This window comes from Hoplias malabaricus, chromosome 4, assembly GCF_029633855.1.
Source record: "Hoplias malabaricus isolate fHopMal1 chromosome 4, fHopMal1.hap1, whole genome shotgun sequence".
Taxonomy (NCBI): domain Eukaryota; kingdom Metazoa; phylum Chordata; class Actinopteri; order Characiformes; family Erythrinidae; genus Hoplias; species Hoplias malabaricus.
The window spans coordinates 1,703,874-1,724,982 of record NC_089803.1 but is presented as its reverse complement, the minus strand read 5'-3'; the positions used below and the strand labels follow the sequence as shown (position 1 = coordinate 1,724,982).

General features: G+C 39.8%; 2 protein-coding genes across 2 annotated transcripts in view; one reads left to right on the top strand and one right to left on the bottom strand.

Moving 5' to 3' along the window:
• LOC136694219 (zinc finger protein 850-like) overlaps positions 1-20,885 on the top strand; it is a 517,486-nt gene extending 496,601 nt beyond the window's left edge. Inside the window, exons 6-7 of the mRNA XM_066667613.1 lie at positions 17,828-18,798; positions 19,069-20,885. Coding sequence (XP_066523710.1) covers positions 17,828-18,798; positions 19,069-19,090 — 993 coding nt within the window. The 3' untranslated portion in view covers positions 19,091-20,885. The remainder of the gene's footprint in view (positions 1-17,827; positions 18,799-19,068) is intronic.
• LOC136694255 (uncharacterized) lies at positions 460-5,908 on the bottom strand. Its single transcript, XM_066667667.1, has one exon. It carries the CDS (start codon positions 5,730-5,732, stop codon positions 4,794-4,796), a length of 939 nt encoding a protein of 312 aa, XP_066523764.1. The 5' UTR covers positions 5,733-5,908; the 3' UTR covers positions 460-4,793.
• Positions 20,886-21,109: the final 224 nt, after the last annotated feature.

The following is a 21,109-nucleotide window of genomic DNA, read 5'->3' as shown; positions in this document are numbered from 1 at the left end:
GTTTTCACCAGTAAAATCTACACAAGAAAAGTTAGAATTACAGATGTACAACATTTTTATCCTAAACATTTCAGACTTTCATTAAAATCATAATCTGAGACACAGTAATCACCTCACAGAGGTCTACCACAGTGTCTGTATGAGGAAGAGGGTGAGACACAGGGGTTGTATGAGGAGAAGGAAGAGGAAGGGACACAGGGGCTGTATGAGGAGGAGGAGTGGACACTGTGTTATTATTATTATTGTGTGTGTGTGTGTGTAGGAGAGAGAGTGTGTCTATTCTGTCTCACACAGATGCACTGAGGTGCCATAACCCCAGACCCAGAACCCAGCATAGAGGGGCTCAGTGATTGTGGAGGTAAATGTGTGTAAGTGTGTGTGAGTGTATGAGTGTGTGTGTGTGTGTGTGTTATTGCGGCCAATAGCATCGGCACACTGCACTGAGAAACATCACACCCGTCGTAACTGCTGTCGAAAACACAGCTGCAGAGTCTTGATGGTAGATTTAAGATTATTTGTTGCAATGTGCCTGATAGCCGCATTAAAGCATGCCTTTAAAGCGGCTTTAAAAAGAGGATACAGAGACGACAGCGGCCTGTCCATGAGTTAAGTTGTTTACATCTGAAACCTGGCGAATCCGAACATGCTCAAATATACTTTACAAACTATGTGCGGACACTTTCTAACCAGGAATAGGAGTGTTTTCAGTCCCTGCAGAGAGAATTTATGTAGCCAGTGCCACTAGTATGTTCACGGAGAAAATAGGTAGCTGTGCCTTTAAGAAACTCGCGGGAAAGGTGGGTAGTCGAGTCTCGTGATATTAGCTGAAGTATCGTTTGGTTCTTAATCAGAAGCATTTGTTAACCAGCTTCGACAGTGTGCGACTGATTCTTTTCCGTTTAGTGGATTGGTGGATGCTCTCCATTTTTAAACATTTTCTTGTAACTAAAGCCAGGGTTACTAAGGTGAGATTTTTGCAGTGTACTGCAGTGATCCCGGTATGCACAGTGGAGGTTGAGTTACAGGTAAATCAAATCAAATCAAATCAAATTTATTTATATAGCGCTTTTCACAACTGATGTTGTCACAAAGCAGCTTCACAGAATTCCAGTAAGACAAGATTTGACATGAAATGTAAAGACAAATGTAAAACCCTCAAGTGAGCAAGCCAGGGGCGACAGTGGCAAGGAAAAACTCCCCCAGCTGAGGAAGAAACCTTGGGAGGAACCAAGGCTCACAAGGGGTGACCCATCCTCCTCTGGTCAATCTACTGGTGATGATAGTTAGTGGTCCATGAGAACTTCAGTGTAGGGACAGCTTCAAGGCACTTGGTGGTTGCTGGAGCGTGGGCAGCTGGTCTGAAGCGTGGAGGAGGATCTCGACAGTCATCCATCAGTGTCCAGACAGACAGGTGGGCAGTCGTTTACTCGGAAAGATGTAAAGGGATGGAATTAGTTTTGAACTGTTTTGTGTTTGTAAAGTAGAAAATATGAAAATTTCCAGAGTGTGGCTAATGACTCCGGCAGATCTGACTATGACAGCATTAACTAAAAGGAGAGAACTAAAGGACACACAGACACGGGAGCATCCTGAAACACTGGCATCCCTCCGCTCCACCGTCAACAAACCTGAGTGATCGCGAGAAGCGGCGGGACGACAGCACCAGCGTCTCAGTATACTATAATTCCCTGTGTCCATGGACCCCCCGGATCTGCCGCCTTTATCTATGGGGGAGCATTAGCTACCAAATGATAAACTAAACAAATGAGTTTTTAGCCTACATTTGAAGATTGCGACTGTGTCTGAGTCCCGAACATTTTTTGGAAGATCATTCCAGAGTTGGGGGGCTTTATAAGAAAAGGCTCTTCCCCCAGCTGAGGCCTTCTGAATTCTTGGAACATTTAAAAATCCAGTATTCTGTGATCTGAGTGAACGTGGAGGCTCATAATAGGAAATTGTATCTTGAAGATATTCAGGAGCAAGCCCATGTAGAGCTTTATATGTTAATAACAAAATTTTGTAGTCAATGCGGAATTTAACAGGCAGCCAATGAAGTGATGATAAAACTGGGCTGATATGTTCAAATTTTCTAGTTTTAGTGAGGACCCTAGCTGCAGCATTTTGAACTAGTTGAAGTTTTCTTAAATTGCTGCTGGTGCATCCTGACAGTAGTGCGTTACAGTAGTCAAGCCTTGAAGTAATAAAGGCATGTACTAATGTTTCTGCGTCCTGGAGGGATAAGGCATTTCTAATCTTAGCAATATTGCGAAGATGTAAAAAAGCTGTCCTAGTGATACTACCTATGTGTTGATCAAATGATAAATCCGGGTCAATTATGACACCAAGATTTTTTGCTGCTGAACCAGGTTTAACTGGAAAGTCAGCTAGATCTAAAATTAAATCTGATAATTTATTTCTTGTCACTTTTGGACCCAAAAGCAGGACCTCTGTTTTGTTGCTGTTTAGAAGGAGGAAGTTACGCAACATCCAGCCTTTCACGTCTTTTACACAGTCCTCTATTTTCTTTAATCTGTGTTTGTCATCGGGCTTGGCTGAAATATACAATTGTGTGTCGTCTGCGTAACAGTGAAAGTTAATGTCATGGTTTCTTATAACTGTGCCTAGCGGTAACATGTATAATGTAAATAATAATGGTCCTAAAATAGAGCCTTGTGGAATTCCAAATCTTACTTTAGAATAATTTGAATTTAGATTGTTTACTTTTACGAATTGATAACGTTCCGTTAAGTAAGATTTGAACCATAATAGGGCTGTCCCTGTGATTCCAACCATGTTTTCTAACCTTTCTATGAGAATATTGTGGTCTATTGTATCGAAGGCTGCGCTTAGGTCAAGAAGCACCAACAGGGATACGTGGCCTTGATCAGAGGCAAGAAGAAGATCATTTGTTATCTTGACTAGAGCTGTCTCTGTACTATGATGTTGCCTGAATCCAGATTGGAATTTTTCATATATATGATTCTTATGTAGATATGAACTAAGTTGTTGGGCCACAGCTCTTTCTAAGATCTTAGACAGAAATGGCAAATTAGAAATAGGCCTGTAATTAGACAGTGTACTAGCATCAAGATTTGGTTTCTTGATCATAGGTTTAATAACTGCTAGTTTAAAAGCTTTGGGTACATGGCCCAGACTAAGCGATGAGTTTACTATAGTTAAAAGAGGATCAATAATAGCTGGTAGTACTTCTTTGAGCAACTTTGTGGGAATTGCGTCAAGTGTGCAAGTTGTACAGTTTGCGGAGGTGATAATCTTCTCTAGTTCTAATTGTGGGAGTGGGTAAAAGGTTTCAAGTCTTTCTTTTACAGTTATATTATGTTTTATTTCATTCACATCAGGTGGCAGCCAGGATGGACTTGATCCTGTGGCTAGAGTTTGTTGTCTAATATTCTCAATTTTATTATTAAAAAAGTCCATAAAATCTTTACTGGTGAGAGTTGCTGGAATTAGTTGTTCAGAACCTGCTTGATTTTTTGTAATTCTAGAAAACACACTAAACAGTGCTCTCGGATTATTTTTATTATTGGAGATCAGCGAGGCCAGATATGCTGAGCGAGCTTTAGTGAGGGCATTTCTATACTCTATAAGGCTGTCCTTCCAGGCAGAATGAAACACTTCAAGCTTGGTTGATCGCCATTTCCGCTCTAGTTTTCGTAATGTTTGTTTTAAAGTACGGGTCTTATCGTTATACCATGGTGCGAGCTTTTTCTGTCTTATACTTTTATGTTTAAGTGGTGCTACCTTTTCTAAAGTAGATCGACAGGTATTTTCTAGGTAGTCAGTTAGTACATCTAGGTCCATTGGGTCTGATGGAGTTGGAACTGGGGTCGATAGTTCTGGTAGGTTTTCTATAAATTGTAGGGCGGTAGATGGTTTTATTATACGCCTTGTAGAATAGCGAGGGTTCTTACATATATTATGGATAAAACGTAGCTCATATGAAATTAAGTAATGATCGGAGATTGCGGTAAGATATTAATTTTGTCAATGTTAAGACCTAGTGTCAGAACTAAGTCTAAAGTGTGGCTGCAGTAGTGTGTAGGCCCTGTTACATTTTGAGTAATACCAATAGAGTCTAAGATTGAGGTAAATGCCTTTTTTAGTGGGTCACTTTCCTTCTCGAAATGGATATTGAAATCTCCTACAATTATAACTTTATGATTGCACACCGCTAGGTTTGTAGCAAAATCGCTGAATTCTTTCAGAAATTCTAAGTAAGGCCCTGGTGGTCTGTAAATGTTGCATAATAAAAATGCGTCCTTTTTTGTGACCGGATTTGTAATAATAGTGGAGAGAACCTCAAAAGAAGAAAAGGTGTCACATTGTTTAAGACTAATTTCTAGGGTATTTTGGTAAATTACACATACTCCACCTCCTTTGCCTGATATTCTTGGGCTATGTGCATAATTATAGCCTAGGGGGGTGGCTTCATTTAGTGCTAAATATTCATTTGGTTTAACCCACGTTTCCGTGAGACAGAAAACATTGAATTTATGATCACTTATAATATCATTTACGATGAGTGCTTTTGAGTTTAGCGATCTTATGTTGAGTAACCCAAATTTTAGTTCTGAGGTGTTGCTGCTAGGTGTTGTGTATGATTTAATATTGATTAGGTTGCTGAAACAGGCTGATTTTGTTTTTCTACTTTTACATTTAGTTCGGGGGAAAGACACAGTCTCAATACAGTTGAACCTGGGTGACGTCTCAAGACAGTTCGCAGACGGTCGGTTTAGCCTGTCTGTCTGCGGCCTGGTCCCGGCTCTGGATTGTCAGCAGCTATCTACACTACTCTGCTGACTAACTAAAAGACTATGTGCTATACTGCAAGAAAGTAAGGCAGCACCCTCCCGCGTGGGGTGGATACCATCCCTACCTATAAGACCAGGCTTGCCCTCAAAACGTAACCAATTTTCTATAAAGCCCACTTGATTTTCGGAACACCACTTGGACATCCAGCAGTTTAACGCCCAAAGTCTGCTGTAAGCTTCGTCGCCACGCCGCATTGGTATGGGACCAGAGCAGATTACGGCATCGGACATCGTCTGGGCCAGTTTAATCACCTCTGTAATATTACCCTTAGTTACCTCAGACTGCCGCAGACGAATATCATTGGCCCCTACATGAATGACTACCCTCGAATATCTCCTATTAGCTAACAGTCTAAGGTTGCCACTAATATCCGGCGCTCTGGCTCCCGATAAACAGCTAACTGTTACTGCCGGCGCCCCTAAAGGAGTAGCTAGTTTCACGTGCCGAACAATAGAGTCTCCTATAACCAGAGCACTCTTAACAGGCTCCTCAGCGGGTGCTTCGCTGAGCGGGGCAAACCTGTTTGACACGCGAATCGGAGGAGCGTGGTGTCCCGGTGGGCTAGCTTTGGCCTCAGCGTTAGCATCAGCCTTAGCTTTCCGGCTATGACGCCGAGACGTCACCCATTCACCCCGCTGTGAGGGCTCTAACGCCGGAGTCGTGGGGGTGCTAACTCTCCCTAAGGCACCCGGAGTTGCTAACACTGAATCTCGCTGTTTATCCCTCAACAATAATAAGCTTTGGATGCGCACTTCTAGCTGGTCCACTTTATCCACCAGAGAGCTAACTAGCTGACACTTACTACAAATACAACCACTATATTTATCGCTAGAGGTGGGAAAGGGCGTTAAACTAAACATGCCACACTCTGAACAGGCAAAACAGCCAGTAGTAGCCATGGAATTGCAGGTACTTACCGCTTTTAGTGAATTTTAGTAACTTACACCAAGAACGTTACTCCAGGGTCCGGTGGCAGTTTTAGTGCCTCTGTAATGAATATTCCTGCGGAGACAATCTAAAAGATAGATCTATGGATGGTTAGTAGGTTATAAAAACAGATATAAATATAGAAATAACAATGCAAACGATTAAACAGGAAAACCCGAGCGATCAAAACAGCTTCCAAACGGGTACAGAAACAGCCAAACGGGTTGCCAGATCTCCACTCTCCACTCTCCCTGTAAAGCCTGTAATGTTTAATAGGTGGGAGTGAATAGGAGGGGGGTCTCTTTGAATATATGGCTAAACGTAGGCTTTTTCATGTTAATTCGCACTGGGCTGTTGAATATACTTACTCTCACCTGTAGAATGGAGACTTCATTCAGCATCTAGCAGTGGCTTCTGTGTTGAGGACTAACATGATTGACGCTCTAGAGCTGTATTGCTGTGTTATACGGTAAATGGACACAGATATGTAGAGTTCTTTGAGCTTTGTGTTCTTTTAAAGGTGCTTTGTATAAATAGTAAAACGTATCTTTTATTTTTACGAGAAGTGTTTGATGAAAAGTGATAATTGTGTACTGTTCTTTCTTTCCCTGGGTTAGGTTTAATTAAAAGATCGAAAGGGACCTTTTAAACGGGCTCGTTCGGGGAGGATAAAGTGCCAAATACCAATACGGTGGGATTTCTGTGAACTGACCAGAGGGTTAGGTTGGATTAGGGGCAGTAATAAATAATTTTGAGAATGCACAGTGGATTGAAGAGGGATAAGGACTTCTCAAGAGTTTTTAGTTTTTTTGTTTTTTTGTTTCACGAAGTGTATTTTGTTTGGTGTATTTTACTGTATGAGTTGTGTTTAATAGGTGTGTAGTGTCTTTTCTTTTGGAACTGGGTTTTTCTTGTATTTTTTTGTGAAGTATATGTGAGCTAAGGGGTCAGCCCATCTGTCCCTATTTCAGCCTGTGTTGGGTTCTAAGTGATATGCTGCCCTTTAGTATTAGGGAATTTGAATTTTAAGCTTAACTCCGGGAATGTTTTATGAGCATTTGCTCCTAACTGAAGCATATGCTTACCCAGCCACCTTGACGTTGAGTTCACTAGAACGCTTGAGCAGGCAAGATATACAGAGGGCTCAGGAAACAGATCCTGTCATTGGTGCCGTGAGGCGTGAGATGATAAATGGTAATGTTTGTGATTCTCCACAAAGTGATAATTCAGATGTTGCACGGTTATGCAGAGAAAGTGCCAAACTGACAATGAAAGATGGCATAGTATACAGAGTAGTGAATAAAACAAGCGGCAGAGATGTTTTGTAGCTTGTCTTGCCAGAGACTTATCGAACCAGTGTTTCAAAGTCATTGCATGATGAGGGTGGACACTTGGGGATTGATCGTATAATTGAACTTGTGAAAGACATATTTTATTGGCCCCGAATGTACCTGAAGATTGAGCAATACATTAAGACATGTGGACGATGTGCAGCTGAAAAAACACTCCCACAAAGAGCTTCTCCATTAAACCGGATCACGAGCACTGGTCCTCTTGACTTAGTTTGCATTGAATTTCTCACTATTGAGCCAGATTCCAAAGGAATCACAAATGTTTTCATAGTGACAGATCATTTCACTCGCTATTCGCAAGTGTTCTGTACAAAGGATCAAAGAGCAGTAACTGTGGCCAAAGTTTTATCTGAGAAGTATTTTGTGCACTATGGATTGCCTGCCAGAATTCACTCGGATCAGGGACGTGACTTTGAGAGTAAGCTCATTAAGGAAGTTCTGACCATGTTGGGGATAAGAAAGTCATGAACATCTCCATATCATCCTCAGGGAGATCCTCAGCCTGAGCGATTTAATCGCACTCTTCTTTCCATGCTCAGAACACTTGATCCTGCAAGGAAACAGCAGTGGAGCCAACAAATAAGTCAGCTTGTCCATGCATATAACTGCATGAAAAACGATGCCACTGGTTATTCACCATATTTTCTAATGTTTGGTAGAGAAGCGCGTTTGCCAGTGGACATTTGCTTTGGCACATCTCCAGATGGAGAAGATGAAGTCCACTATCAGCAGTATATTGCCAAGATGAGACAATCACTAGAACAAGCATATCAGTTGGCATCTACAGCATCTTTAAAAAGCCATCAAAAGAACAAGGCCCATTATGACCAAAGAGTAAGAAGCCAACCCCTAGAAGAAGATGACAGAGTGCTTCTTCGGAATTTTGGTTTAACTGGGAAACATAAACTACAAGATAAATGGAAGTCTTTGCCTCATGTAGTGATTGGAAAAATGCCAAATTTACTGTACTGTACCGGTTAAGAATTTACATAGAGACCATCTTTTCCCCTCTGGATATTTGGTAAGAATGCCAGAATCTTCAGATGTGGAAATTGTGCCACAGAGATCTGTAACAAGAGCACAGAGACAAAGTAAAAGAACAAAGGCTAGAGTTGGTGGAAAGCAGTGAAGAAACCTCAGAGCCTGAGAGTGAAGAAGTGCATCAACCTCCTCAGATAGACCTTGTAAATGTGCGAAGGCACCTAGGAGAGATGTTGGAACCTTCTGAACGAACTGATGATGTTGAAGATGATAGACAAGCAGTGAATAATGGTGAGATGGATCAAAGCCCAGAGGTTGTTGAAATGGCACCAAGGACCTTTCTGGAGAATGCTGAAATGGAGGAAACCACATACTGATACTGTGGTGGACACAGATTTAGAAGTGGGAGAAGTCCCTGATTCTAATACTTCAGTGGAGGATGTTGGACCTATTTGTCCCCGTTCATCCAGGAGAGAAAGGAGACCTGCCATTCGGCTAAGTTATGATGAACTTGGAAAGCCTACAGATTGCCCTGTAACCATCATTCACAAAGGAATGGTTATACAGTTCAGTGAGCACCATGAGGGTTGCCGAGTCCCAAGACTTAGTTCTCAGAAAAATCCTGTAGCAATTTGCTCTATGCTCTATGACTCTAGGCTTAGTCAAAGTAAGTTCAGTGTCAAATAAGACACATGTTAACAAGAAAAAAACAAAAGTTAAAAAAAAGGAAAAAATAATAAATAAATAACAGCAGGCATAATGAGGACATTAGCCATTTAGAAGGGGGAGGGTGTAGCCTTGGTTAAAATTATAGCTCTCTTACTACAATAAAACAAATAAGTAATTTCATTTGGACCAAATCCAAGATAAAAATTTAATAATCTGTATATATAGTTCCAAGATATATATTACATTTTATTGGTTTGTTTGGTAGCTTAAAATATCAAGGGATGTACGCAATGAGTGAAAAAAGTGGAAGGGGAGGGGCTAAGAGAGAGAGGGAGAGAGACAAGAGGTCGGAGATGGCGCGGGAGTAAAACAACGGTAGAAGCAAAGTTAAGAAAAAAACTTAACACCACTATCTTTTGTCAGTTATTACATCAATTGCCCACTCGGTAATTATAGTTAATACTGAAGACTGCTTGTGCCACGTTTGTGAAGAGTTCCAAATGGGAATCTATTGGTTTATAACTTAGCTAGCCTTGCTGAGGAGCTACGGGTGGTTAGCCTGCTGTGCTGTTTTTTTTTGTAGTCGTTATTTGCTCTCTCTCCATTGCTCATAAAGACTGTGGTGTTCGAAAAACGAGCATTGTTACACTCTTTTCGTTGCGCTGGACACAGAAACTCAGTAATTCTGCCCCACATAGCGCTCTGAGTCCCCTCGTGGCTCAGAGTTCCTCTGGCTTCGAGGGAACACGCTCAGCCTCTCCATTACTGCCTGAAGGGGGTGGTCTACTCCTGTCAACCACGACATTGGCGCCGGGATATGGTGCTCTCATTCTCTCCTACCTAGTGAAACCAAGGTACACCGTTCTAATATTTCTTTTTGCTCTGTTGAGTGAAGCGACCACTTAAGTTTTGGGTCTCCACGTTCCCGAGCATCGGCTCAGGCCTGCAACATTTTTATGTTTTCATAATTTTAAGTTTTGAGTATTTAAGACCGTGGGCCCACAAGAGTTAAGATATCGTTTAAAGTTACTTTTCATTTCTGTCATTCAGTGCTCTTTTCAATATGTACTATATCATATAGTGTAACATACACTTAAACAAATGGTTGTGATTATGTAAAACTTGAATTTGTTATTGGTCTGTAAAGTGAAATTATGCACTTATGTTAGGTGGGTTTATTCAACAGCATATTGTGTAAAAATAAGCTGTAAATTTGGTATCTGATAATTTGTGTAATGTAAATTTTCTATCAAAAGATTAGAAAATTCATAACAAGAGCTACACATATAAGCTCAATAATACATTGTTGAAACATTAAGTAAAAGTCTAATTTTTTATACATGCGTATTTGATTATCTCTTTAGTGTGGGTGAGGTGTTTTTAATTTACATTGAGGAAGAGGGGAATTGGAATTCAGGCCCCTTATTCTAGCCATAATTAATGGGGTAGGGGTTACATATACAGTGCCAGGTGTAGGGAGTGGCTGCCATTTTGTTTTGGGAACAAGGGTTTTTTATTCTGTGTTCAGATGTCAGGGAGTTAGGGAAGCATATTTGTCTTTTGCTTTGGTTCACTGCTAGGTAAGGTATTTATTTGTTCAGCTGGGTTTTTGTTTGTTGTTATGGCCTGGGTCACTCTTGAAGTTGTATCAATGTTTGTCTTCACTTGGATTGTCAAACAATTTGAGTATCTTATTCTTTTCATTTCTTCTCATCATACATTTACTGTCAGTAAATCACCACATACACTGCCATGGCCCCTTTCCCCTAGACAAGGTCATAACAAACATGATAACTGAACAAAGAATCATATTAGTATGAAAGTGTAATTAAGCTGGTTAAAGTAAGTGATTTTAGTCGAATCAAATCAAATTTATTTATATAGTGCCTTTTACAACTGATGTCACAAAGCAGCTTCACAGAATTCCAGTAAAGACAAAGTTTTAACATGAAATATAAAAATGTAAAGAATGTAAAAATCCCCAGGAGAGTGAGGCCAAGGGCGACATTCGCAAGGAAACACTCCCTCAACTGAGGAGGAAAATTTGGGAGGAACCAAGGCTCACAAGGGGGACGTATCCTCTCGTCAATCTACTGGTAATAACAGTTAGGAATCTGTGAAAACTTCAGTGTAGGGGGCGGGCAGCTCCAAGGCAAGTGGTGGTGGCTGGAGCATGGGCAGCTGGTCTTAAAATTATTAAAATCTTAAAATTATTTTTAATCTGTTTAGGTGTATGTAAAGCAGAAAACTACCAAAGGCTAAACTAAACAAATGAGATTTTTGCCTAGATTTGAAGATTGTGACTGTGTCTGAGTCCCGAACATTTTCTGGAAGATCATCCCAGAGTTGGGGGGCTTTATAAGAAAAAGCTCTTCCCCCAGCTGAGGCCTTCTGAATTCTGAGAACTATTATAAATCCAGTACTCTGATCTGAGTAATCGTGGAGGATCATAATAGGAAATAGTATCTTGAAGGTATTCAGGAGTGAGCCCATGTAGAGCTTTATAAGTTAATAACAGAATTTTGTAATCGATGCAGAATTTAACAGGCAGCCAGCGAAGTGATGATAGAACTGGACTGATATGTTCAAATTCTCTAGTTTTAGTGAGGACTCTGGCTGCAGCATTTTGATCTAGTTGAAGTTTTCTTAAATTTGTGCTGGTGCATACTGACAGTAGTGCGTTACAGTAGTCAAGCCTTGAAGTAACAAAGGCATGTACTAATGTTTCTGCGTCCTGCAGGGATAAGTCATTTCTAATCTTGGTGATGTTGTGAAGATGTAAAAAAGCTGTCCTAGTGATTACTGCCTATGTACTGATCAAATGATAAATCTGGGTCAATTATGACACCAAGATTTTTTGCTGCTGAACCAGGTTTAACTGGAAAGTCAGCAATATTTAAAGTAAAATCTGATAATTTATTTCTTGCCACCTTTGGACCCAAAAGCAGGACCTCTGTTTTGTTGCTGTTTAGAAGGAGGAAGTTACGCAACATCCAGCCTTTCACGTCTTTTACACAGTCCTCTATTTCCTTTAATCTGTGTTTGTCATTGGGCTTGGCTGAAATATACAGTTGTGTGTCGTCTGCGTAACAGTGAAAGTTAATGTCATGGTTTCTTATAACTTTGCCTAGTGGTAACATACATAATGTAAATAATAATGGTCCTAAAATAAAGCCTTGTGGAGTTCCAAATCTTACTTCAGAAAAATTGAAAGATAGATTGTTTACTTTTACAAACTGATAATGTTCCGTTAAGTAAGATTTGAACCATTGTCATCTAGGTATATATTGAGTAGGTTTTGTGCAATTAAATCATTGTTTTATATCTTTTAAATATGTTTACTCTTACTCACGATTGAGTCTGAGGTGAGTTAAGGTGTCATTTAAGGTAGAATGTAAATTGTGAAGTGAGATTACAGGTACTGATTGTTCGTAGAACATATATTATATGTGTCACACGCCCTCGTCCTGTCAGGTTTGTTGTCCCTGCCATGTGCTTTATCTGCACATGGCTTTGTCTATTATTGTCCTTGTCTCCGCCCTTGTATTTAAGTCCCCTTCCCTCACTTCCTGGTGTCGTTCATTTGTATTGTTTTCGTACTCGTTCTCACTCATTCTTCCCTGCTTCGGTCCCTGTTACCTCTGTTATGTTCTCAAGTCGTTCTGTCTCCGCTGTTTATCGGTCATTGTTTTTCACGTCTTTGTTTCGTTTCGTTTCTAAGTCTAGTCTGTCCCTGCTGTCCCTCATTTGGTTTCCTCAGTCGTTATTTGTTTTTCAGTTATCGTTTTCCTTTCTTTAAGTCTGTTTTGTATGGTTCTGTTTTGTTTAATTAAAGATTCAGTGTTTTAGCGCGTGCGTCCGCCTCAGTCAGTCCGCACCCTGTGATTCGTGACAATATTATATATTTTTTCGAATATAATTATCTTGTTCACATTGTTTAACCATCTTTTGTGCACTTTGTGTAGACAAGGAAAATAAATGGTCCACCTTACTGTGATGAGTGGTGTCTTCAATAAAATGTCAGAGCAAATCTTGAACAACACAACACGCAACTAAAGCTCACTCCCTGTTGTTTTTGTGTATTTACAGAGTAAACCAGGAAAACAGCTGTCTGCATAATCCATCCATTCTCTGTTGTTTCCCTGTATTAATGGTGTAAGAAAGAGAGAACAATAATTACTTTGTGGTTTCTTTATAATTATTGAAAAAATAAAATGTGTATAAAGCTTTGCATGTCTTATTATTGTGTTATATACATATATCATGGCTAAGACATACCTCGTATGAAATTAGGTAATGGTCAGAGATTGCTGAGGTTTGTGTATAATATTAAGTTTGTCTATGTTAAGACCTAGTGTCAAAACTAAGTCTAAAGTGTGACTACAATAGTGTGTAGGCACTGTAACTTTTTGAGTAATGCCAACAGAGTCTAGGATTGAAATAAAAGGCTTTTCAGTGGGTCATCTTCCTTCTCAAAATGGATATTGAAATCTCCTACAATTATAACTTTGTGATTGCACACAGCTATGTTTGCAGCGAAATCACTGAATTCTTTTAGAAATTCTGAGTAGAGCCCTAGAGGTCTGTAAATGTTACATAATAAAAATGTCTTCCTTTTTGTGAGCGGATTTGTCATAATGGTGGAGAGAAACTCAAAAGAAGTGAAGGTGTCACATAGTTTATGACGGATATCTAGAGTATTTTGGTAAATTACACATACTTCACCTCCTTTGCCTGATAATCTTGGGCTATGCTCATGATTACAGTCTAGAGGGGTGGTTCAGTTTAGTGCTGAATATTCATCTGATCTAAATCTAATCTGAGGTGTTGCTGCTATCATCTGAATATAATTTAATATCGATTAGATTGTTGAAACATTAAATTTTCATTTAATTCGGGGCAAATGCATAGTTTCAATCCAGATGAAACTAGGTGACGCCTCAAGGCAGTTTGCAGACGGTCGGTTTAGCCTGTCTGTCTGCGGCCTGGTCCCGGCTCTGGATTGTCAGCAGATGTTTATACTGACTCTGCTGACGTAGCATCAAGCTACTTCTTGAGGAACTAATTAAAATAATTGCTTGTTGAAAGCAATAGCGTGGTGTTTAATACTATAAATGTATATATTCATCATACTACATTTATCTTAAAAATCACATCTAAACTGTTCAGACTAAAGTAAATTATCCTACAGATTATAAAGAGATAAAGCAGCAGGTTAATAAAACACTTATGTTAACTTTGCAACATTATTCAATATGTAAGTAAATACCACCATCTACAGGCAAAATGTTGCAACTTTAGTGAAAAGGTCAAGATGTTGTAGAATAATGTCTGTACAGGTAAATAAAATAAAGTAAACAAACAAAGAACCCAAAATCAAGCAAACAAAAATATAAAACTCTGTAGACCTAAAAATATGCCGTCTGTACATGAAAAAACAACCTCTTTAGATGTAAAAACATGCTGTACACTCAAAACAATAGTTCTGTAGACATAAAAGAAACACCTCTCAATACAACAACAAGCACATACTTTTCGTCTGTACACGTCATATTTTTAGGTGTACAGGCGTTAGGTTTAAGACGATTTTGGCCCCAAATGCATGCCATACACGTTATTTTTCGGCCCACTGTATGGAATAACCACATGACTGAAAACAACCTATTGGAATGATGCTCTGGACTGAGGGCGCCGTCTCTGTGGGGACTGTCCAATAGGAGAGCAGCTGTTATGAATTTCCAGCCAATCGTGTGAGAGGGGGCGGGCGTTGTGGTGTGTGTGTGTGTGTGTGTGTGAGAGAGAGCGAGAGAGAGAGAGAGAGAGAGAAGAAGAAGGAGGAGAGCTGTGTGTTGGAGAGAAGTCAAGTCCTGTTGTTTTCACTTAAGGTAAAGATGTGTTTATACCGTGATTTACTGAAGATTAACGAGTTAAAGATATTTACACCCCGTTTATACCGTGTTTTACTGAAGATAAACGAGTTTAAGATATTTACACCCCGTTTATACCGTGTTTTACTGAAGATAAACGAGTTTAAGATATTTACACCCCGTTTATACCGTGTTTTACTGAATATAAACGCGTTTAAGATATTTACACCCCGTTTATACCGTGTTTTACTGAATATAAACGCGTTTAAGATATTTACACCCCGTTTATACCGTGTTTTACTGAAGATAAACGCGTTTAAGATATTTACACCCCGTTTATACCGTGTTTTACTGAATATAAACGCGTTTAAGATATTTACACCCCGTTTATACCGTGTTTTACTGAAGATAAACGAGTTTAAGATATTTACACCTCGTTTATACCGTGTTTTACTGAAGATAAACGAGTTTAAGATATTTACACCCCGTTTATACCGTGTTTTACTGAAGATAAACGCGTTTAAGATATTTACACCCCGTTTATACCGTGTTTTACTGAATATAAACGCGTTTAAGATATTTACACCCCGTTTATACCGTGTTTTACTGAAGATAAACGAGTTTAAGATATTTACACCTCGTTTATACCGTGTTTTACTGAAGATAAACGAGTTTAAGATATTTACACCCCGTTTATACCGTGTTTTACTGAAGATAAACGAGTTTAAGATATTTACACCCCGTTTATACCGTGTTTTACTGAAGATAAACGCGTTTAAGATATTTAAACCCCGTTTATACCGTGTTTTACTGAAGATAAACGAGTTTAAGATATTTACACCTCGTTTATACCGTGTTTTACTGAAGATAAACGCGTTTAAGATATTTACACCTCGTTTATACCGTGTTTTACTGAAGATAAACGAGTTTAAGATATTTACACCCCGTTTATACCGTGTTTTACTGAAGATAAACGAGTTTAAGATATTTACACCTCGTTTATACCGTGTTTTACTGAAGATAAACGCGTTTAAGATATTTACACCTCGTTTATACCGTGTTTTACTGAAGATAAACGAGTTTAAGATATTTACACCCCGTTTATACAGTGTTTTACTGAATATAAACGCGTTTAAGATATTTACACCCCGTTTATACCGTGTTTTACTGAAGATAAACGCGTTTAAGATATTTACACCCCGTTTATACCGTGTTTTACTGAAGATAACCGAGTTTAAGGTATTTACACCCCGTTTATACCGTGTTTTACTGAAGATAAACGAGTTTAAGATATTTACACCTCGTTTATACCGTGTTTTACTGAAGATAAACGCGTTCAAGATATTTACACACCGTTTATACCGTGTTTTACTGAAGATAAACGAGTTTAAGGTATGTACACACCGTGTAAGAATGATTAAGAAAAGGGGTGGGGTTAGACACTTTTAAGGGGGGGGGGGCGACCTCTGAGAGGGGACTTCCGGGTCGCGATTGCGTTTTGAGAGGCTTCCAGGTTGAGACAGGAGAGAGGAGGAGGTCGGGGCCTGGTGTGTGTGCGCGTCGGACTGGGGACCTGTTGCGGCCGTTGTTGATTGTGGGGAGCGGAGGTGAAAGGGTGAACGGCCCTGGACTGTGATATTTTCCGGTGGGCAGAGGAGCGTCGGGCGTGGAGGAGTTCATCGGGCGCTGCTCGAAGTGGAACCTACGCAGGCTTTGTCTGGGCACCTTCCAGATTGAGCCGGGTCAGTCCGGTCCTGGTCAGACTATTTTTATTGAGTCCATGCTGATGATGATAAACTGTGTGTTGCCCGTTTTGTGGTGTATTTAGGGGACTAATTATTCATACTGACTCTCAGATTTTCACAACTTCTTACGTACTTTTAATTATTACATAAGAGTGTAGTTTTATAGTGTTCTTTAATGTTTGGCGTGGGATTTCCCTTTTTATAACCTGAATACTCGTTATTCCTTATATAACTAGTAGTTTTGGTCCACTTTTGATGACTTCCTGGAGTAGCTGTAGAGGAGGATTAGGTCAAATACAGGGAGGTATTTCATGGTGTTGTGCAAAATAAAAGATTGTTTCATATTAATCGGACCTCGTCTGTTTGTGCGTTATTTTTGGGGTTATAATCGAATTTTGTGTCCAGACCTTCCTGGCTGCGGCTACTCCTAATAAAGAGAGTCCCTACAACCGTTTATACCGTGTTTTACAGAAGATAAACGCATTTAAGGTGTTTACACCACGTTTATACCGTGTATTACGGAAGATAAATGTGTTTAACATATTTACACCCCGTTTATTCTGTGTTTTATTGAAGATAAACGCGTTTAAGATATTTACACCCCATATATAAACCGTGTTTTACTGAAGATACCTGGGCTAACTTGTCTATATCAATTATATTGATTATTTTTATTCTGTTATGTCCCAACTGTGTGTTCATGTACTCCCTCCACACTACCAAGCTGTAGTCACGTGATTCTGCCCCTATCTGCCATATGGACCATATCGGCCAGCTAGTGTCTGGTTTTGGACGTGCTGTGTTTTGAGTATAATTAAGACGACACTGAACATAAGTTAAATGTAAACAATCTCTCAGTGACATAAGAAAAAACTCCCATATTTAATACTGGAGCAAATTTGAGCACTAAACTATGAGGGTCAAAAATACAAAAACAAAGTAATTGTTCATTAATCGTAATCGTGGTAAAATGTACAATTAATCGTGATATTGATTTGCACTTATATTGCCCAGCCCTAGATGTTGCTCTATTCCTGCACCATGAGTTGTCAACACTGACTTATTTTTTGCTGTTTCAGTAGCAGTACTTCAGGTGGAACTGACTATAAATTCAGGAGAATATTGGTCACCAACAGGGAGAGAGAGTTTAATTAATTTATCTTTGTTTCTTTATTGTCTTCCAGGACAGAAGACCATCTCTTTGGATACATTCTCTGGCTCCTGTTGTTCAAGAAAGTTCCACAGGTGCATCAAGAAACATTTCCAAGTGGAATATAACACAATGTTGAGATCAGGAGGGATTAAATGTGAGGATAAGGAGGACAGAAGCTCCAGTTCTCAGGAAGCATCCTTGGGTACTCCCCACACTCGTACATCCAACAGGAAATCTCAGACAAGTGAAAACAAACGGAAAACTTATGACTGTGCAGAGTGTGGGAAGAGTTTTACTCAGCTGGGTAGTCTCAAAACACACCAGCGCATTCACACAGGAGAGAAACCGTATCACTGTTCAGAGTGTGGGAGGAGTTTTACTGTACAGGGTCATCTCAAAACACACCAGCGCATTCACACAGGAGAGAAACCGTATCACTGTTCAGAGTGTGGGAGGAGTTTTACTGAACAGGGTAGTCTCAAAAAACACCAGCGCATTCACACAGGAGAGAAACCGTATCACTGTTCAGAGTGTGGGATGAGTTTTACTGAACAGGGTAGTCTCAAAAAACACCAGCGCATTCACACAGGAGAGAAACCGTATCACTGTTCAGAGTGTGGGAAGAGTTTTACTGAACAGGGTCATCTCCAAAGACACCAGCGCATTCACACAGGAGAGAAACCGTATCACTGTTCAGAGTGTGGGAGGAGTTTTACTGTACAGGGTCATCTCAAAACACACCAGCGCATTCACACAGGAGAGAAACCGTATCACTGTTCAGAGTGTGGGAGGAGTTTTACTCACCAGATCAGTCTCCAAACACACCAACACATTCACACAGGACAGAAACCGTATCACTGTTCAGAGTGTGGGAAGAGTTTTACTGTACAGGGTAGTCTCCAAAGACACCAGCGCATTCACACAGGAGAGAAACCGTATCACTGTTCAGAGTGTGGGAGGAGTTTTACTGTACAGGGTCATCTCAAAACACACCAGCGCATTCACACAGGAGAGAAACCGTATCACTGTTCAGAGTGTGGGAGGAGTTTTACTCAACAAATCAGTCTCAAAATACACCAGCGCGTTCACACAGGAGAGAAACCGTATCACTGTTCAGAGTGTGGGAAGAGTTTTGCTGAACAGAGTAGTCTCCAAAGACACCAGCGCATTCACACAGGAGAGAAACCATATCACTGTTCAGAGTGTGGGAAGAGTTTTAGTCGTCAGAGTTCTGTCCGGAAACATCACTGCGTTCACCCAGAACCAGAAAGGTTAGCACTGAGTGAGGGATTACCTTCAGAGATTGGGATTTAATTATTGTATTGGGTCAAATTCAATGTAAAAAATATCCTTAAAGTTGAATTGTGTAGTGCTTGGGAATTTGGAGACGTCTGATTGAACTGTGTGATATCAGATGCCACAGACTGTTTATGTAACTTTTATTTTTATTTTCAAGATGTGACCTCAGAATGAACTATTACAGCTCCTATTTACCCTCTCATTCACACTGTCATTGTTGTGTTTCACTGTGCTCCAAATAGAGACAATACAACTCCGTACTGAGCTTCTACTGCCCATCTGACCCCCATCACAATTCCTCCCTATTTCTGGGGCTGGACTGTATACCCTTGGAAGGGGAAAGATCAGTGTTGATGGAGCTATTAGTCTCACGGAGCACAGGAGTCATGGGGCTGTGCTACCAGGACCTCAGCACACATCCAGACAGACTGTTTTCCTCTTTCTGATCGCCATGAAGGGCATGCCTGCTTATCACTGCAGCAAGACAAGTGTGCCGTGGAAAAGCATTTATTATAACTAAGTTCAAAACCAGTTGAATTATAATGATTTGGTCTATTTCCATATTGTATCTATGTCTATAGTAGAGTCACTCAGGTGATATTACGGTGTCCTGAGTACAAACATTATAATGTGTATCTAGCTCTGAAGATTACCATCCTATGATCATCTGATGTAGTATGATGTGATGAATGTGTATTAATTCCTAATAAGAAATTGTGACTTTTTGAGAGTTTTAATTTTAAGTACCCAAACTTTAGCTCGTTTCAGAGACATCTCCACACTAGCAGATGTAAGGTGAGATAAACCTCCAGAGCAGGCTCGTAAAACCACCTCCAATGACCCTTTTTTATGACTTAAGGACCCCCAGGGTCAAGAAAAGAATGCAGAGAGACACAGAGACTCAATCTTGATTGAAACACAATGCCCTCTTACATCTTTTTAAAGACTGCTAACTCTAAAAGACTCAAACATCCCAAAGTTCTTTCATGGAAAACAAGTTGTACATGTGCACAACGGTCTGAAATTAATCCCGTTTTGACAATCAAAATGGGTGGAATTAATTTACATGTGTTTAAAGTCATTTTTGTTTATATGAATTTATGTAGAACCAAGGTAGCCACATACTGTGTGTTTAGTTGGTTAATAATTATATAGAACATGGTTGTTTTTTTCTTAATGATATTACTTTGTGTAACATATAATCTTTTATATTGCAAAGTATGATTCAGAATCCTGGGATATTCACTCACCAGGGATGGTCAAGTCTTTGTCTTGTCAAGTGTCATAAATTCTATGTGATGCCACTATCAAGGTACAGGAAACAGCCAATCAGGAGCAAGAAAAGCTCCAATTCTCCCTCATTGAGGATGAGTCTGCCCCCCCCCCCCCCTCATAGGGGAAAGATCAGTGTTGGTGGAGCTATTAGTCTCACAGAGCACAGGAGTCACGGGGCTGTGCTACCAGGACCTCAGCACACATCCAGACAGACTGTTTTCCTCATTCTGATCGCCATGAAGGGCATGCCTGCTTATCACTTATCAAGTTCAAAACCAGTCAAATTATAATGATTTGGTCTATTTCCATATTGTATCTATGTCTATAGTAGAGTCACTCAGGTGATATTACAGTGTCCTGAGTACAAACATTATAAAAATGTGTATCTTGCTCAAAAGATTCCCATCCTATGATCATCTGATGACTCTCTGGACTCTCACTGAAAATGAACAAGAAGGATGGTATTCCCAGAATCCTCAGCAGTATCACATGACCACCTCCACTTATCTGAGATCATTTCACTGTTCCAAATCTCCTGAATATCAATCACCCCTGTTTCTCCTTCATGCTCATTAGACAGAGTATTTAAATACAGTGTTGGTTAAGATTGTTTAAGAGTATTTCCTTATCTGTGCATTCAGTGCTTTATCTATTGTTTCTATTTTTTTCTCTTTGGATTTGCTCCTTGGATCTGTTTGATTGATTGTTCGTATTTTTGGCTTGACTTCAGACTTTTATGTTTATGCTTTTGGTTTGCCCTCTGTAGGATATTAAACTGTTTTTAATCCACAAGCTTCACTCGAGTTATTTTTTGATATCATGACAAATTAATCTTTTTAAAATTAACTTTTTAAAGGTCGTAAGGACACAAAGATGAACAGGACTCTGTAGAGATCATAGTCTCTTGGTTTTAATTCTTTTGTGTCTCTAAAAAACTGATGAAGCTCCATCAGACTGAGCCTTTTCTCCTTCATCAGGTTCAGCTCTCTGAAAGGAAGTGGAAATATG